Source organism: Triturus cristatus, chromosome 3_1 (assembly GCF_964204655.1).
Source record: "Triturus cristatus chromosome 3_1, aTriCri1.1, whole genome shotgun sequence".
Taxonomy (NCBI): Eukaryota; Metazoa; Chordata; class Amphibia; order Caudata; family Salamandridae; genus Triturus; species Triturus cristatus.
Genome location: NC_140583.1, coordinates 777,752,453 through 777,770,980, shown reverse-complemented (window position 1 = coordinate 777,770,980; position 18,528 = coordinate 777,752,453). Strand labels below are relative to the sequence as shown.

At 43.6% G+C, this 18,528-nt stretch overlaps 1 protein-coding gene across 1 annotated transcript in view; it reads right to left on the bottom strand.

Moving 5' to 3' along the window:
• Nucleotides 1-18,528, bottom strand: part of SIRT3 (sirtuin 3) — a 95,227-nt gene that overhangs the window by 43,585 nt on the left and 33,114 nt on the right. Inside the window, exon 2 of the mRNA XM_085644962.1 lies at nucleotides 17,893-17,997. Coding sequence (XP_085501088.1) covers nucleotides 17,893-17,968 — 76 coding nt within the window. The 5' untranslated portion in view covers nucleotides 17,969-17,997. The remainder of the gene's footprint in view (nucleotides 1-17,892; nucleotides 17,998-18,528) is intronic.

The window sequence follows — 18,528 nt, the reverse complement described above, 5'->3', positions numbered from 1 at the left end:
CTGTTCTTTGTTAATCCATATGGGACTTGGCTTCTTTTTGACTGGGGTGGTAGACGGCTTGAGCAGGGATACATGAAACACAGGATGGATGTGTAGTGATAGAGGCAAAGCGAGTTTCACCGTTACAGGACTTAGAAGTTTTAGGATCTTATAGGGCCCAATATATTTGGGGTTGAAAAGGGATCGCTTTTTGAAGTGAATATTCTTTGTGGACAGCCATACCATATCACCTCGTTTATACTTGGGACCTACCCGACGATGTTTGTCGGCTTCTCTTTTGTATCGTTCTTTTGCCTTTTGTAAATGGGTTTGTGATTTTCTTAGAGTTCTCTGTATGTGTTTAACTCTATCTAGTACCTCAGGAAGATTATTTCCCACTTCGGGGTGAAGAAAGGGAAGGAACCTAGGGTGGAAGCCATATGTGTTGTAGAAAGGGGTTGCTTTTGTGGAGCTATGTAGGGCGCTATTGTAAGCCACTTCGGCTACCCATAAATGATCCACCCAAGCCTCTGTTGTAGAATCAACATAACACCTTAGATATTGTTTGAGAGTTTGGTTAACCCTTTCTGTCTGCCCGTCAGTCTGGGGGTGGAAACTGGTGGACAATGCTACTTGTACCTGTAGGGCCTCACACCATACTTTCCAGAATCTGGCAGTGAATTGTGTCCCTCTATCGGAAACTATGCGTTGTGGCAGTCCGTGTAGACGAACAACATGTGTCAATAACAGTTTGGCTAATTGCCCTGCTGTGGGGAGTTGTTTACAGGCAATAAAATGCCCTAATTTTGTGAGATAGTCGACTACGACCAGGATGGTGTCGCAACCTTGATCATTGGGTAGTCCCGTGATGAAGTCAACAGAAATATGTTTCCATGGAACTGTGGGTGTGGGTAAGGGTTGAAGCAGCCCCTGCGGTTTCAGGTGTTCAGTCTTCATGCGGGCACAGGTCTCACATTTCCGTATCCATAGTGTTACATCTTTACGAACACTGGGCCACCAGAACTGTCTTTTAATGCGATCCAGAGTCTTTACCACACCGTTGTGCCCAGCACTAGGTACGTCATGGCACCATTGGAATACCTGTTTCTGTAGGGTTTTTGATGGTATGAGAATCATTTGATTATACATGAACAAGCCTTGTTTTTCTTTCCACTCAGGGTGTTTCCGGATCCATGATCTCCATTTACAGGTTTGGCTTCCTGTTGCGACTTTCTGCAAAAAATCATTCGTTTGCACAGCGCAAACTACTTTTCGAGGGGGTATGATGGCATGTTCAATGGGTGCTTCTTCTTCACGAAGAGATTCTTGTCGGGTAAGGGCATCTGCCTTTTTATTGTCCTTCCCCGGTCGAAATGTGACCACGAAGTCGAACTCTTCAAAAAAAAGCATCCACCTTAGTTGTCTGGGTGTTAGATGCCTAGCAGAGCGCATGAACTGCAAATTTCTGTGGTCGGTATAAACAGTTACTCTTTCTTTGGCTCCTAATAAGAAGTGTCTCCATTCGGTAAATGCAGTCTTGATCGCCAACAGCTCTTTCTCGGCGATGGTGTAGTTTCTTTCCGCCTCATTTAACTTTTGAGACATAAACGCAATGGGATGCATTTGTCCCGTAGTATCGTTTCTTTGTGACAAAACGGCTCCCATAGCAGCCTCTGATGCATCGGCCTCCACGATGTATGGTCTTTCCGGGTTGGGATGTGCCAGAATGGGGGCCGTAATAAAGGCATTCTTTAAGTCATCAAATGCTCGTTGGGCTTCGATGGACCATCGAAAGGGATTCCCTTTTTTGAGCAACTTGGTGATGGGCGTCACTGTTTTGGAGAAATGATGGATGAAGCGCCTGTAGAAATTAGCGAACCCCAAAAAACACTGCACATCGCGAACATTCTGTGGTTCAGGCCAATCCTTGACTGCTTGCACTTTTCTTTCCGCCATCACCTGCCCTCTGGGAGTAAGCATTACGCCCAAGAATTCTACAACATCCACATGAAACTCGCATTTGCTGAGTTTACAGTATAAATTGTTGAGGCGTAGAGCTTGTAACACTGAGCACACGTGTTGGACATGTTGCGTCTCAGACGTAGAATATACCAGGATGTCGTCTATGTAGACGACTACGAATTTGTCCATGAATTCACGTAACACTTCGTTCAGAAAGAACTGAAATGCCGCTGGGGCATTGCAGAGGCCGAATGGCATCACCAGGTATTCGTAAAGACCATATTTTGTTTTGAAGGCGGTTTTCCATTCATCTCCAGCTCGCATCCTCACAAGGTGGTAGGCTCCTTTGAGGTCTAATTTAGTGTAGATGGATGCGGACTTTACTTGTTCCAATAGCACTGGAATCAATGGAAGTGGGTAACGATTCTTAACCGTGATGTCATTCAATGCCCTGTAATCGATACATGTTCGAAGCTCTCCATTGGCTTTTGGAATGAAAAACAGGGGTGATGCGGCAGGTGATTTGGACGGGCGGATAAACCCCAACTCCAAATATTTATCCAAATATTGACGTAACTGCTCATTTTCCTTTTCCGTGAGAGCATAAATACGCCCGCACGGAACCACAGCCCCAGCTACCAGATCTATCTGACAATCGTATTGTCTGTGTGGCGGCAGAGTTTCTGCCTGGATGTCATTGAAAACGTCACGGAATCCTTCATAACAAGCGGGTAGGATGATGTCTTTTTCTGCCGCTGTTGCGATCCACTGCTGAGAAGAGAGGGCTTGTGAGGGTGTCGACGAAGGCCTAGAGCAATGTTGGTTACAGTACTCGGAGTTGAAGTGTATAGTTTTCGTTTTCCACTGGATATGTGGATCATGTTTTTGGAGCCATGGGAGTCCCAAGATAATACCATGCTGAGGGGACCTGATGATGTTAAAGTCGAGGGTTTCTTCATGGTCGGGAGTACATCTGACCTCCACCTCTTTAGCTACAAAGCATATCGGACCTGAGTCCAGCACACGTCCGTCTACCGCTACCACGGCTTCGGGTAGTGCCTTTTTCGTGAGCCTTACCCCCAGTTGTGTGGCAACTACCTCATCCATGAACGTGCCTGTGGCACCGGAATCCACTAGGGCTTGAGCCTCTTTCCATTCTTCGCCGCTCTGTATTTCAATGGTGATATAAAAGAATCGGTTTATGTCTGCTGCATTTAAAGAGGGTACATGGATAGCGCTCGAGGGTTCCCCTCCTTGCTGTCTCGAGCGATCTAGTTTTCCGACTCCTTTTTGGTGAAAGCAGGGGTCTCCTTTCCCACAGCGCCTCGGGTGGTTTGAGGTCTCTGAAGGCAATCTCTAACAAAATGTCCTCGTTTACCACAATAGAGGCAAAGACCATTCTTCCTTCTTGTATTTTTCTCTTCGCTGGTTAGCGGAGCTCTTACAGCTCCTATCTCCATGGGTTCGACGGGAGTTGTTGGTGACTCTCTACTACGGGCTCTGTCATAACGCAGGGGGGCTCGTTCCTTTCTTCGGGTGTCGCCTTTTCTATCACCTAACCGATGTTCTAATCGTAGGGTAAGGTTGATCAAATCCTTACAGGAGGTTGGTTGGGGATCGATCTGTGCAATGATGTCCTTTAATTCGTCCCTCAACCCTTGATAATAGATTGCGAATTGTTTCTCCTCTGGCCAGTTGGTTTCTGCCACCAGACGCCTGAAGGTAGTAAGGTAAACCACCAGTTCCTTGCCTCCCTGCCTCAATTCCAGCAGTTCTCGGTCGGCAGATAGTGTATGAGCCCGACGGTCGAAGATGTTCTCGAACTCTTCTCTGAAGCCATCCCAATCATATAGGAGGGGGTCGTCTCTCTGAACTAAGGGAACTGCCCATAGAGCTGCGTCTCCTGCTAAATAAGATATGAGAAACGCTACCCTAGCTTGGTTTGTAGCGAAAGCCTTAGCCCTACAGTTAAAATGTAGCAGGACTTGTGTCAGGAACACCTGGATTTTATTAGAGTCACCATAATATCTTTCTGGGGGTGCTAGAGATATAGGCGTGGGTACTTCTACCGTAATGGGTTGTGGGTGAGAGCCTGAAAATCCTGAAAACCCACCTGCATCAAAAGGGTTTCTTTGTAAACGGTCTACCTTGGCCTGGAAAGTAGCTGTCTCTAATCGGGAGGCCGCCAGTTCCTGCTGCACTGATTGTAAGGCGGCCACCACCTCCTTGAGGGTAGCCATAATAGAGTAGAGGATCCGATCAGGAGGAGCAAATCCGTGGGCCGATTATTCTGTCAGGTTCCTACAGCTCCTCGGGATCGGATCGATGCTCGTTATGGTCCACCTCTCGATAGCTCCAAGTCTGATTGCTATTACAGCGCAGAACATTGAAGTGATCGAGCGAGGGAAGGAAAGGGTGGGGACAGCAGGGAAGGAGATCTGAAATGAGACAAGGACAGCACGTTAACAACACTATACCTCCTCCCACCACTCTACCCGTCTAAGCTGTAAGGGAGGTTATGATACTAACTCGGAGCTACCTGTAAAGAAAATAAGGGTGCCCAATCGCTGGTGACCTGTGGCCTGTTCACCCTAACACTCGGGCGTCTCTGGGACAAAGCAGGGTTGGACCAAGAAAAGAAGGTTTCACTAAAAAACAAATGACATAAAGATTAAACACACCAATCCTACTCTCATGTAATTCTCACTAGGCAGGCATTCCACTTCTTCTCCACCCGTACCTAAAAATGGCTTGGCATCCACCTCTCAATGAGCGTATGAATGCATGTGATCCAACCACAATCCTCAGATAGGCAAAATAAACGAAGAATAATTTGTGTGCAAACCAAGTTCAATCCTTGAAACCAGAAAACGTAAATCCACTCACTCCCGTGAGAAAAAACAGTGGGAATAAACAAAATGTTCCGTGTTCTGCTCCACACGGTGTTACCGGTGTTACCGGTGTTGCCGCAAACCAAAATAGGGCAGTAACGCTTTAGTATATACAGTTATGGAGGTTCTTTGGCGCCGGTATTCCTACCACTCGCATGAGCCTACAGACGTGTGGCTCTCCAACGAGGAGGAACACCTGGCTTTAATAACACTGTAGGGTCCATAAGGCAAAGTTCACCTCCCCTCGTGGCTTAGGCAGTCTTTATCGGGTAGTCGTCATGCTGCAGAGGGGGTAGTATACTGAGTGGTGCACAGCACCCTTACCACAACCACCGCACGTTACTCCCCACAAGATCTCTGCTCTGTCACATACACCTCCACTCGTTCTCGGGACAAGTCAGGACCGGATTCTGAGTGCCGCTTCGTCTCCTGACGTAACGGACTTCGCAAACAAAAATAAGGACAGCAACCAAGACGCGCTGCTTCCTCACGGCTTCCAGGATAATCGGCAAAGACGCCAGCGCGGAAGTGCTCTATGAAGCCTTCCGCGTCTGCGCGCGCATGCCGGAAGCACAAAGGCTCATGGGAATTGTAGTCACCAGAGCGGAGATCGCGGGAATGCTGAAAATAACCCAGGGGTTCTGGTGTGGCAATGCGTGTTTCTGGTGTGGCAATGCGTGTTTCTGGTGTGGCAATGCGTGTTCCTGACACATTAATCCACCCATTAGCCACCCCCTCCTTCTTGGAATGACTCAAATTGTACAAGCAGTCTGTATATGTTAGTCGCTAGGGGCACAGCAGGAATGTTAGTGCCCGAAACGCCTGGCATCCCAATACCTCTTACTGTCTACGAGTGTTACCAGCATTATCATTGTGGCGGGGAGTAGGGGTAGCAGTTATATACAATTGCCTGGTGCTGTTGCACACGTACATTGTTCGATTGCCTGACTAACAAAATCAGGAGGAGACAGATCAACTAGAGTGACAAATGCGTATGCACAATACATTGGCAAAAACATGGTAGGTGGCAATGATCCCTTTTGAAATGTTTCTAATAAATTATTATTTTGAACTACAACACGTATATAACCAGTAATTGTCCTGCCACAATAAACAAAAGTAGTTTAGTTTCAACTTCATTTTTTGTGTGGTTTTGTTTCATGAGACGCAGAAATCACATGATGCTTGCTCGAATTATCTAATCCAATGCTTCTACTTTTGTGGTGCTAATGGTCTCACACCCTGGTGCATTTTCAAAATCCCATTGACCGGCTCATTTTGAGAAACACCACAGTTTTGCTGCACAAGTTCTAAAGTCTCTCCACTTGATTGAAATCAAGAATGTAGATCTTCTCTTTAACTTTCTTTGTAGTATGTTTGCCGTACATATGTGCAGCCAATCTGTCTCCCCTGACAGTTATTACAATAGGTGGACACAAAATGTTCTTTAAACCATGACAGCTTGCTTTCAATTCCAGCTAAGAAGATACAGCATAGAGAATATTAAGACTAGCAAATAGTATAGAGTCATACTACAATATTAGCTGACCTACAAAAAGCAAACAAAATGCACTCTTAAAATTTGTAAGCATATACGTTTTGCATATTAATTTATCTGAAAGGGCATCTTAAAATAAAAGCAAGAAAGTGCCATCCCCACTGCACAATTGAAAATAGCTACTGACTCAGAAGTCTCTACTACAAACTTGCCTATCTTCCAAAACCTGAAAAGCTTCAGTGTGGGAAAGTAATCAACAGCCTGGCTGACAAAATGAGATGAAGCACATTTTGAGTATGTGATCAAGCTAAGGAGATCAAGATATTTCAATAAACTGGTACAGTAACAATGACCTGGCTGCCCACCTGTTTAATAAAATAATCTCATTACAAGGAACATTCTGTACTTACATAAATATCTAAGTCAATAATAAAGGAGATCAGATTATAATATACTGAAAAGGACATGTCACCTGGAACAGTGCAATGATTGGTGATCCAGGCAAAACAATGGAGGGCCCCGTTTCACTTAGGTAACCAGTATTTACTGCAATTTTCTTGCAATTAGGTGTCTCTTTGTGTCCGCTAAAAAGGCAGTAACCTCGCTAAGACATATGGATGTCACAGACCTGAACATGCCATCTTAATTCGCATAGTAGTACCTTACAGTAGTTTTGCCATCTAGTAGCTGTGCTTTAAGTTATTAAAGTTGGCTTTTTATGTGTGGAATTCTGATTATCAAGATTAAGCGCATACATATTCAAATGAAGTGATCCTGCACAACATTAGCACTTTATTCAATGACAAAAAATATAATATAGCTCAAACTCACCACTAGAGTAAAATAGTACTAAAGTGGCACAGAAAATGTAAAAACACACGCCTGAATCTGGCTCTCTTACTCTCACAAACACTACCATCCACGCTGCACAAGTAGATCTACTCTGGCCCATTATACACATGGCAGCTGATAGATAGGACCCCACCACCATGGCAAAGAAAAGCACACAAAAAGAAACTGATACATATCATGATGTAAAGGATGTCTGCAGAGATGATCATGCAAAGACATGCAAACTACCATATAACTTATCAGTCAATTCTTGCATTTTAGACAACTGCATGCGCATGCTGGAATTTAGCATTTCATTTTGAACATTTTAAATATGGTCTAAAGGTCAGGAAGAAGCTAAAGGTCTTATGGATGGAACATGGCCAGTTGTAAATAGGAGTGCTTCACGGAAAGAGTGGTTTCCTATTTAAAAAAAACAAAAACATATTTTTTTTATTTTGGTCATGTAGATTGCATTAATCATAAATTATTTTGGCATTCCAGACAGGTTATATTTAATTCCAAAATTTATTTTCAGCAAACTTAAGGCTGGCCCATCCCCACAGCTCAGGCGTTCAGTAGAGCCTCTGTCTTCTTGCCTCTATCAGTCTCCTCCACTTGAGGTTTCGCCCTGGCCTGGGCTACTCTTCATTCCTCAGGCACTTGAGGACCCTCCTTTAAATTTTCATGGACAAGCTCTTCCTGCATCTAGTGTTTATCAGCTTCCATGCAGATGCCCATCCACTGCTTTCATTGCGCAGTCGTTGGTGTGGTCTGGGCACCCCAGTGTCTCATAATGTCTCTTATTTACACCATCTTCCCCAGGTAACAAAAGATTGCCTTGTGTCTAGTGAGTCTGTCCTCCCCTGAAACCCCCAGCACGACCTGTTTAACTGTGAGCAGGAAGCGGTCTCCCACTTCTCAAAAAGGCAAATTCTGCAGTAGCAAGTTCCCTGCAGTATTTTAAGTTTGAGTAGCCTGAAATTTGATCTGATAGCAACATTCCTTAGGTGTCGGAGTATTTCATTCCAGTTTTCATCCTCAGTTTCCCCTACTGCTTTTACGCCACCTCTCTTCAAGCTGTTGTAGGTTATCAGGGGTGTTGCTGATAAGTGTTGTGTAAGTCAGGGAAATGGGCTCCTTTACCTAGCTCTTCATCTAGAGTTCTCATACCTCTGTCCAGGCATCATCTATTCTTCGCAGTGAGTGTCTCAGTAGCAATAGTGTTGTGTCTGCTATAAGTCAAACTCCTCTTTGACCGTCTCAAAGGGGCACATGCATCAAGCATTTTACCGGTCGCAAACGGGCCGATTCGCAGAATCAGCCCATTTGCGACAAGTAAAATGCTATTTCCGATGCATTAGCAATATAGGTAATCACAAATTTTGCGATTACCTAAATTGCGAATGCTTTGAGGTAATCGCAAATTCCGATTCCCTACTTGGGATGCATCAAAGCCTTTCCTAAATGCGGCTTCGCATTTAGGAAACACTAATTACCATCAACTGCAAGTTGATGGTAATTTGCTAAAACATTTAAAAATGCACAAAAGTGCATTTTTTAAAGTGCCATGTGGCGCACACATATGCCCTTAGGGCATATGTGTGCGCCACATGAGCACACATGTCAAATTTGGGGTTGCAGCAGGGTGGCCTTTAAGGCCCCCTAGCACCCTTCAAATTGCATTCGCAATTTGCAAGCACCTATTGGTACTCGCAAATTTCGAATGGCTTCCCATTCATTCCTATGGGTCTCTAGGCTCACAGGAATGAATGGGAAGGCATTCCTTAATTGCGAATCGCAATTTAGGATTCATAATTAAGGAATGTGTAGGAATCGCAAATATTTTTGCAAAACCTACATGCATAGGCAAATGCGATTCCTTAATAGCGATTCCTTAATAATCGCTATCAAGGAATTGCAATTGACTTGCTTGATGCATGTGCCCCAAAGTCTTTTATCCCATTTACGTCTAGTATGTCATCCAATTCTGATATATTTTCCAATTGTGTGTAAACCTTACATACAATGCACCTCCCCCTTTAAGGTGCCTTTCCACAGTAGCGTCTTCAGGATGCGAACATATGCCACCCCAATGTAGCTGTGAACACTTTCCAAACGTGCACCACTGCTTTGCTGGTCACAGGGAGCTTGTTCACCCCCTTTCCCCCACCCCACAGAAGGAATGAAGAAAGGACCTCTCCCCATCTCCTCTATCAATATCAAATGCTGGGTTTTCATGCTCTGCATAAGCCCAGTCATATACCTCCACCAGCTGGGAGCCCCATTAATAGCATCCAAAGTGTGGGACGGCAATTCCACCCAGGGATTGTGGTTTGCACATGGTGGATAGTAATATCCAAGCTTATTTCCCATGCCACTACAGACTTCTCAGTTCTCGCTCCCCCACTTCCTTAAATAAGGAGTCGAGATAATACGGGGTGTTCTGCATATGTCCAGAAATCCCTATAGCAAGCACATTTAAAATAATGCCTAGCAAGGACAGTGACAATGTTCGCCAATGCCTCTACCTTAAACTTAACCAGTACCAAGCCTGCGTTTTTGGAGAGGAACGAGGCTTCGTCTCTCCTTAATTCAATCCCCAGATATTTAAAATCATTTGTCTCTGATCCTCAGTCTGCTCATGATTGGGTCCTCTCGCCATTCACAGGTCCTAAACATCACTGACGTTTGCATGTTGATCTTGTATCCTTAGCCACTCTGGATCTTATAAAACAAATTCCATCAGCATGTTGATTGTGGAGCTCGGTTGAGACAGGTACAGGAGGACAACATCTGCACTGAGTGAAACCTGTTTGTTAGGAGACCCCTCAGGCTAGGAGCTCTATTGCCAGGGTGAACTGAAGTAGTGATAGGGGACTGCCCTGCTGTGTGCTCCTCTGAAGTTTGGAACAGTGTGATGTTCACCCTGACCTCTGCTATTGGATCACAACTAAACACCTGCCCTATCCCGAAGACTTCCAGCATTCAGAAGTGGTGACTCCATTTAATGGTGTCAAACGCCTTCTCAGCATCAAGTGACACAATAGCTTTAGCTTTGTCCCTCCTTCCCCACTGCTCCATCCTCAGGTTTAGACATTTAGAATGATGGGTACTTTCTTAAATAGATCACCAGATACGAGCCTAAATCAAAGCAGGTCAGATCCTCACCACACAAGTAAAGCTCTCACACATATGTAGTCATTTGGCAACATCTAAAAAGGAAATTTAGACCTCATAGGTCTAAAACAGTAAATTTGTGTACGATATTTACAGTTCTATAACATTTCAAACCTACAACTGAAGCCACAGCTATTTATTTAGATAGAAAAGGCCTTTGATATGGCCATTTCTTAAATTCATACTTTGTAGATTTGTGATGGGTGGTATTTATTGCTTTTCTCCAAGCCGGTAGCCAGAATAAGTGAGAATGGGCTGACCTCAGATATCTTTTTGATAGTCAGGGGTACCAGACAAGTTTGTCCTCTTTCGCCTCTGTTGTTTATACTCACAATGGACCCCCTAGCCCACTGGCTACAGCACCACCACTCACACAGGAGACTCTCTTTCAGATCTTCCTCCTCTTTACGTATGCAGACAGCATCCAATTATTTTTCCAAAAACTGTTTGAGAAACTCTCTGTCCATAGGGAAGATTATTAATTTTGACAGATTTTTCTGGTATATCCATTAATAGGGATAAATAAGAATGACTTCCCCTTACAAAAAGATAGTTCTCGACTATTCTATGTGCTGGGAGGACAGCTTGATCACATATCTAGGAGTGGCTCTGTGCAGGGACACTAAATCCATGTTCTGGGTGGATTATGATACAGCAGATGACAAACTAATATGCCATATTGTTACTTGGATTAAACTACCATTATTGCTGGTTGAGGGGCAGTCAGTGAATGGTAGTCCTCTCCAAGGTCTTATATTTCTTTACAGATATACCTCACCCACTGAACAAGAACTTTTTTACAGAATCTAAGAACAATATTGTCCAGACTCATTTGGGCAGATGGACAATACCACATTTGCTGAGATGTTATGACATTACCATATCAGAAAGGGGATTTGAGGTGCCGGATCTAGAAATGTACTTTCTGGCGTCACAGTGCCCTTTGAGAGGTATTGGTACCACCCAGATATAAGACTATCCTTCTTTGTTCCTGAGAGAGGTCAAGCTGGAGGTACCCATCAGCTGTGACCTAAAATTGAAATAGTCACAGTGCCCTCCACTAGCTGGGCTTGGAGAACTATTCACCAAAAGGCAGGGCTCCCCTTTTTTACACACCCCAGTGATCCGCTAACACAAAATCCACTTCTCACATTAACACAAGAACACGGAGTGATGAAGGTGTTATCCGAGTCAGGACTGACCACACTACGCTATCTGTACACAGAGAGTAAATTTCTCACTATTCAATAATACAAAAATACATGTCATACTACACCCTTGCATGGCTTGTGTTCGATTACTTATTTATTAATTTGGAGTTTTTTTAGTGATACTAGATAAAGTAAAGTGCTCCATGAATTGTCATGGGAAGGCACTAAGTGTTTTTAAAATACCCCTCACACACTATGAATCCCATGGTGTCATGCTTCATCATAGGGGTCGTGCTGCGACCAGCGAATACGCGGGAGCACTGTTTGTGAAGGAATAGGCTATGTGTAATGTGGGAGTGAGAGTGGTAGGGTTAGTGAATAGTTACAAAAATAAAAAATTCTCTAGCTAGTGGAAACAAAACGAATGTATTCACTTCCCTGGCTGAGAACATTAAAAATGGGGATATGTAGGGGATGTACCTTAATTTAATACTCCCTACTGGGTCGACATGTTTCGTAAGCAGTCCCCACTGCTTTACTCATCAGGACCTAGTTTGATCCCTACTACACTCAAATATAATACTTGGTTAATATCAATTGTATGCCTATTTCTCAAAAAAACCAAACTGCAAAAGTTGTGCAAGTCTGGAGAACATTTGTAAGTAAGGGTGCAATGACCTTTATCGTTTGTAATAACCAAAGTCGGTATACTATTGGGAAAAAAATATCCGGCTTCATGAGCTTGCACCGGAAGGAAGGATGCCTTGTAATGGTCAATGTGAAAAGGTCTCTCCTCGCCTCTGCAGGGCCGGACTGGGAACCAAAACCGGCCCTGGCAAAGTGCTCGGCCGCACCCCCCTGCGGGGGGTTGGGGTGCAGCCGAGCTCTTTGCCAGGGCCGGTTTTCGTCCGATTTTGTTACAAGGCCGATTTTGCAGCTATGCTGCAAAAACGGCCCTGAAACAAAAACGGCCCCCAGGGGCCCAAAACCGGCCCCCACCCGTGCGGCGCACCGGGGGATTGCCCGGTGCCCACTTCGGCCAGTCCGGCCCTGTGCCTCTGTCTGCCTCCGTGCTCCTCGGAGCAGCACGGTGGCAGACAGAGGCGAGGAGAGACCTTTTCACATTGACCATTACAGTGCCCCAGGATAAAGCAATCTTTATTGGTCTCATCAGTGATTCCCTCGTTATCCCCCTACAACAGTGCCTCTCATCTCTCCATAGCCCTTCTCTCATTTGTATTTGATTTGTTTTATAGCGTCTCTCATACCACTGTAGGCAGTCGGAGCATTAAACATCACACACACATACAGAGATAATGAATCATAAGTGTGTAAATCAGTGTACAAAAAATGTTACATATGACAAAGGAGACTACAAGGTGTAAGATTCACATGTCATCCACACTGGAAGGCATTTTTTAAAAGTCCTTGGTCTGGGAAAGCACAAACTCGGGATTCAGAACGTAACACAGAGGCTAGGGTTGACTTCACTGATAAGAATGTATTTCTAACCAAACAAACCATTTTAGCAAAATCAGGATAATGAAAGACAGGGAAAAAAACATAACTTTCTAACCTAGATTACGATTGTAACATATGCCCTGCCCAGTGACAAAAGGAGTAACTCACTGAGCTATGCACATAAAATACTGTTCGGTGATCTGCATAGTGTACGCTATGTGCAAAAGACATATTAACCCTCTGCGCTACATTAAATGAGTCAAAACTGCCATTAGTCCAAACTCCGATTTCAGTCCAGCAGGTACATTAATCACCAGAGTTATCTTGGCACTTTTATTGTTGCCTGATAACTGTTGGATTTGAAAGGAACTCTGCAGGCCTTTTAAAACTGCTGCACCCGGTAACAAAAGTGGCCCCCTTCCCTTCCAGTCTCATGAGAAAATGCCTGACGCCCGGAACGGCTAGTCTGGGCTTATGGTGGTTGGTCTTGCTTGGATCGCATATTTTCTTGTCATGCTGTATTGCATTTTGGTTTTTTTTCCAGTTCTGGATGCTAGTCTTACCCCCAAAAGTGGGGTACCATTTTTATTGGACAAGTGTGGGAACGCAGAGCGGTAGGAAATATGTGAATCCTGGCAAATTCCAGAACTTTCTCTCAAAGAAATGTGAGGAAAATGCATCTTTTTTTGCCAAAGCTTAAAGTTTAAAGGGCTCTGTGGGTAAGAAAAGGTAAGGCGATACATGTGGATCAGACCATCCTAGACTTCCCTGGGTGTATAGTTTTAGGAATTGTCCGGGTTTGGTAGGTTTCCCTTGGTGGCGGCTGAGCCCAGGCTCAAACTCCACATGTACCCACAATGCAAACCAAAAAAAAGTTTTGTTTTTGAGTGGAAAATTTTGATGTGTCATGTTGCATTTTGGGGCCTTTCCTGTAACGGGCACAGGAATGTGAGGAAAATGTGTGTAACCAAAGTTTGAGGTTTGCATGGCTTTATGGCTCCGGAAACATATTGGGATCCATACGAGTAAAACGACGCTGGACTTCCCGGGATGTCTAGTTTTCAGATTTGGAAGATTTCCCTGGGTGGCGGTGGAGCCCAGGTTTCAAACTCTGATGGTAGACACATCGCCACACTTATCTCTATGTCGTTTTTTGGGACATTCTGTGTCGCGGGCGCTAGGCCCACCCACTTAAGTTAGGGACTGTTCTTACGGAAAAAAGTGTAGAAATGCTGAGTAGCAGGAATATTATGGATCTCCGCAACTTCAGGAACGTTCTCTTAAAGAAATGTGAGAAAAATGCATGTTTAGCCACTATTTGAGGTTTGCAAGGCTTTATAAAGAAGACAACTCCATGGGATGCACAAGTCACATCTCCATGCACTTCCCTGGATGTCTAGTTTTAAAAAATGTCTGGGTTTGGTAGGGTTCTCTGTGTGGCTGCCGATCTAGGGCCCAAATTCCACAACTATGCACAATGTAAAAAATGTGTTGATTTTGCTGTGTAGAATGTGATGCCTCCAGGTCCATTTTATGGTATTTTGTGTTGCGGGCTTCAAGCCCAGCCACACAAGTAGGGTACTGTTTTTGGCGAGTGATGCGTGGGAACACTGAATAGTAGAACATTTGTCATTATCCATTTGTTTCCTAGGCATTTTTTAATCAAAATACCAACCAGTGTGCAAGAAAGAACACATTTTGCAAAACCCCTCAAAGATATATGATAGTTTAGGTAATCATAAATTCAGAGGTGTATAAATAACCACTGCTACTAAACTCAGTATCTTGTGCATTTTTCAGAAATATGTAGGTTTTCTTCTTATCCATTTTCATACATGAGACTTTAACATATGACTTGCTGTATCAGCTGGTCACGATGAAAAATCATTATAAGCTATGTTTCAATTATTTGAACTGGGTATCGTGTGTTTTTGGAAAATCTACAAACCCTATTTATCCTTGTGACCAGAAAGGTCTCCCAGACATAATGATACAATGCTTTTCTAAATCAGCCATTGTCACAAAAAGTACAGAGGAAAATGATGTCGCCAGTTTGCTATTTTTTCTATGTATTTTTAATTTTTTTAAATTTCAATAATTAATTTCTTTGAGGAAAAGTTCAGGGATCTACCCAAATGATTCCTGGCTGAATTCATAATCTTGTCTACTTTTCAGAAATGTGTAGCATTTCAAGATAATCCAAGGATGCCACACCTGTTTCCACCACAAACTACACATAGGCAGAAACCACAACAATTTGGAAAAATTGACTACCTATGGTGATCCCAGTACAGCAAACCTTTTGTTGATGTTATATAAAATAACATACACTTTCTTGAACAGCACGTTTTTATTTTTTCCATAAAATTACCACAATTTATCTATATTTTAGCTATTATCTCTGTGCCCTACAGGGAATCCACAAACCTTTAGTATTACCAGGATGTTTGAAAAATGGCCACATATTTGGCCTGGATACCTTTTATGGAAAAAAGTTATGAAGGCTTAAGTACAAAGTGTCCCAAACATCAACAAGCATTAGCATAGCCAATAGGTCTTACATTTGGGAACTTCAACAGAAATACTTTATCTGTAGTCCAGAACACCTGTATTTTTACAATGTGTAGGGAAATTAAATGCTATGTCCAAAATCGCACCCTATTGAGCAACATTTGAGAATGGAACCTGGTTTCCGAGCTTGTACAGTTAGAAGTTTTGCCCTTGAAAGCACATTCACTTCCAATTAACACAAGTTGTGTGCTGCCTGTTAGGCAGGGTAAAAAAAGAAGTATGTTGTCTGAAGCTGCTGCCTAGTAAAAGCCCCGGCAGTTGTAAGGTTACAAATTAAGCATTGGGAGTGCGACTGGAGCCAGAAGTTTTGTCCTTTAAAGCACATCCCCTTCATATTTACACGGGTTGTGCGCCATGTTTCAATAGTGAAACCAATATTGAATGTAGGTTACCGTGCTTTATATTATGTAGTGGTGTTTTAAACATAGGGAAAGCGCAGTGCTAAATATGAGCTGGTGGTTTCTGGTGCTCAACAGCAGCACCTAATAATCAACAGAAATACTTTATCTGCAGTCCAGGACACCTGTATTTTTACTGCATGTAGGGAAATTAAATGCTTTGTCTAAAATCACACCCTATTGGCCAACATTTAAGAATGGAACCTCGTTTCTGAGGTCGTACAGTTAGAAGTGTTGTTCTTGAAAGCACATTCACTTCCCATTAACACAAGTTGTGTGCTGCCTGTTAGGCAGAGTAAAAAAAGAAGTATGTTGTCTGAAGCTGTTGTCTAATAAAAGCCCCTGCAGTTGTAAGGTTACAAATTAAGCATTGGGAGTGCAACTGGAACCAGACGTTTTGTCCTTTAAAGCACATTCCCTTCATATTTACACGAGTTGTGCACTGCCTGTTAGGCAGGCTAAACAAGCGCGGTCGCGAAAGTGAAAGTAACTGCGCTGGGTTAATGAGTAATATGATGCAGGAATGCAGCTGGCACCCGGTGCGATGCTGCTAGCTCCTGAGACCCAAAGGCAATTGGAGTGAACGTTTAGAGATAAGGTGGGATATGCACCTGCCTTTGGCCATTTGCGTGCTTTTATTTTTGAAAGCCACACGCAAAGGCCAATAAAATGTGACAACCACACGCACGAGCTTTAAGAACGTCTGGAGTGTTTCCAAGAGGCCCTCTCCTAGAGCAGCGCATGCGCGCTGCGCTAGGCTCAACCTAAAAAGGGTTTAGCAGTGGGGGTGAAAAGTAATCTGTCACAATTTCAACAAGGTCATGAAACATTGACCATATTAGCCCTATTGTAATCAGCAAAAATTTTGTCAGGCATTTGAACCCTTTCTTTATTGAACTCACCATTTAATTCTGAGCACCAGCAGTTAGAGGGAAGTACTGAAGGAAACATATACCTTCATAACAGAGGAGGATAGCTAATCTTAACGTATCGATGCAATAGGGCCACCCTTATTAACGAATCCTTGAAATGTCACATTTCTACAACAGTGCCATTTCCAGAGGTTATTTATTGTGGCTGGCACTGGGTTGGCACTTTCATGGTAATGGGAATTAACATACAGGATCAAGTTCTGCAAGAACCTTTGTGTAGCTTTCTCTATTATGGTTATACATTTTGGATCTTTCTCCAGCCTTCCCAGGTATGAGTCTCTGCAGAACATAGGTAAATTTTTCCTGCAGCTGTGCAGATTTGTTGGAACCTCCCATGATTTTCTCTTACATTACTCAATGTAATTACTCAGCGTTCTTCTATTAATTTGCCCTTGTTGATTTTCACCGGGATGCTGGTCCATGTTGCCAATCTAATGACTGCCTCCATGGACCTTACATTATGAACTTTTATTTTCCACTTCTACTTTTAATTGTGGACCTTGCATTCACACAGCATCTAAGCACCAGCCCAGTACATAGATGGGGAGGGGATTTACTTCCAGCTGTGAGCTAATAAGCTGCACGGATGTACTGTATGGGAATTCCACAGCTGCATAAAATGGTCTGGTGCTTGGTCTGTGGGATAGGGAGCCTAGAAGATGTACAGCTGGAATCCCAGGCCTTCAAACTGTGAGTTTCATGACAGAATTCAGAGGCTGCGCTGGGCAAGTCCAAGGATGATAAACTATTGGTTTCCCATTTTTAAGTGCCAGGGCGTTACACTTACAGTAACATCCATAGGCTCTTGCAAGGAGATCTGATATGAATCACACCAGCTTTGTGGGAGATGTTGGATTAGTATATGAATTCCTCAGAAATTGCTCGTAAATCCAAGGCTGTGGTTGCTGCTACCAAATCTCAGGGAATTCTGTCACTTTGTGGAATCTCGGTGGACTTCAGGAGTAATCACTTGCTTTAAAGACAATGTTAAGTCATACATCACCCCAGGTGATATGAAAACTCAACTACGCTATTCACCTGTTAGCTGCACAGGTCCTTGATGCCTCAGTAGGTCTCTAAACGAACGAACACACATCGTGGCAGGCGTCATCATACTGTCCCCGCAGCTGACAAGTGAAGAGACTGCAAAAGACAAAGGTGATAGGTGAGGAAGTTGCAGGAGAGGAGAAAGAAGTTGACACTACTAGCAAAAACAACTGAAATACTTAAAAGGCTGCTAGAAACAAGAGGACATACTGCAACAGAAAAGATGTGATCTGCTAATTTCAACTCCTTAATGCTTTCACTCCAGAATCTTAAAGCATCTGCAATTCATTACTACCTGAGATGTCCCAAAAGAGGGAAGAGTCCTAGGATAAACATCAGTTTCTAAATCTGCGCCTTAATTTATTGGTTCTGTATAACCACTGTTGGGACGGGAATGTCCCCTGCATAATATATGGATGAGTTCTCTTGTCCATCAAGCCCAATTGCATGGTATATATGACATCCATACTTATATTTTTGCCCCGCCATCACAATAATCTAAGCATGTGCGCAGAGGCCTGGGGCTGCCCCTGACTATGCGAAGGTCCTGGACCTGTCCTGGGATCTGGAAGGGTGCATCAAACATGCCCTCATTGCTGGCAATGGACTACTGTCTCTGTTATGGGT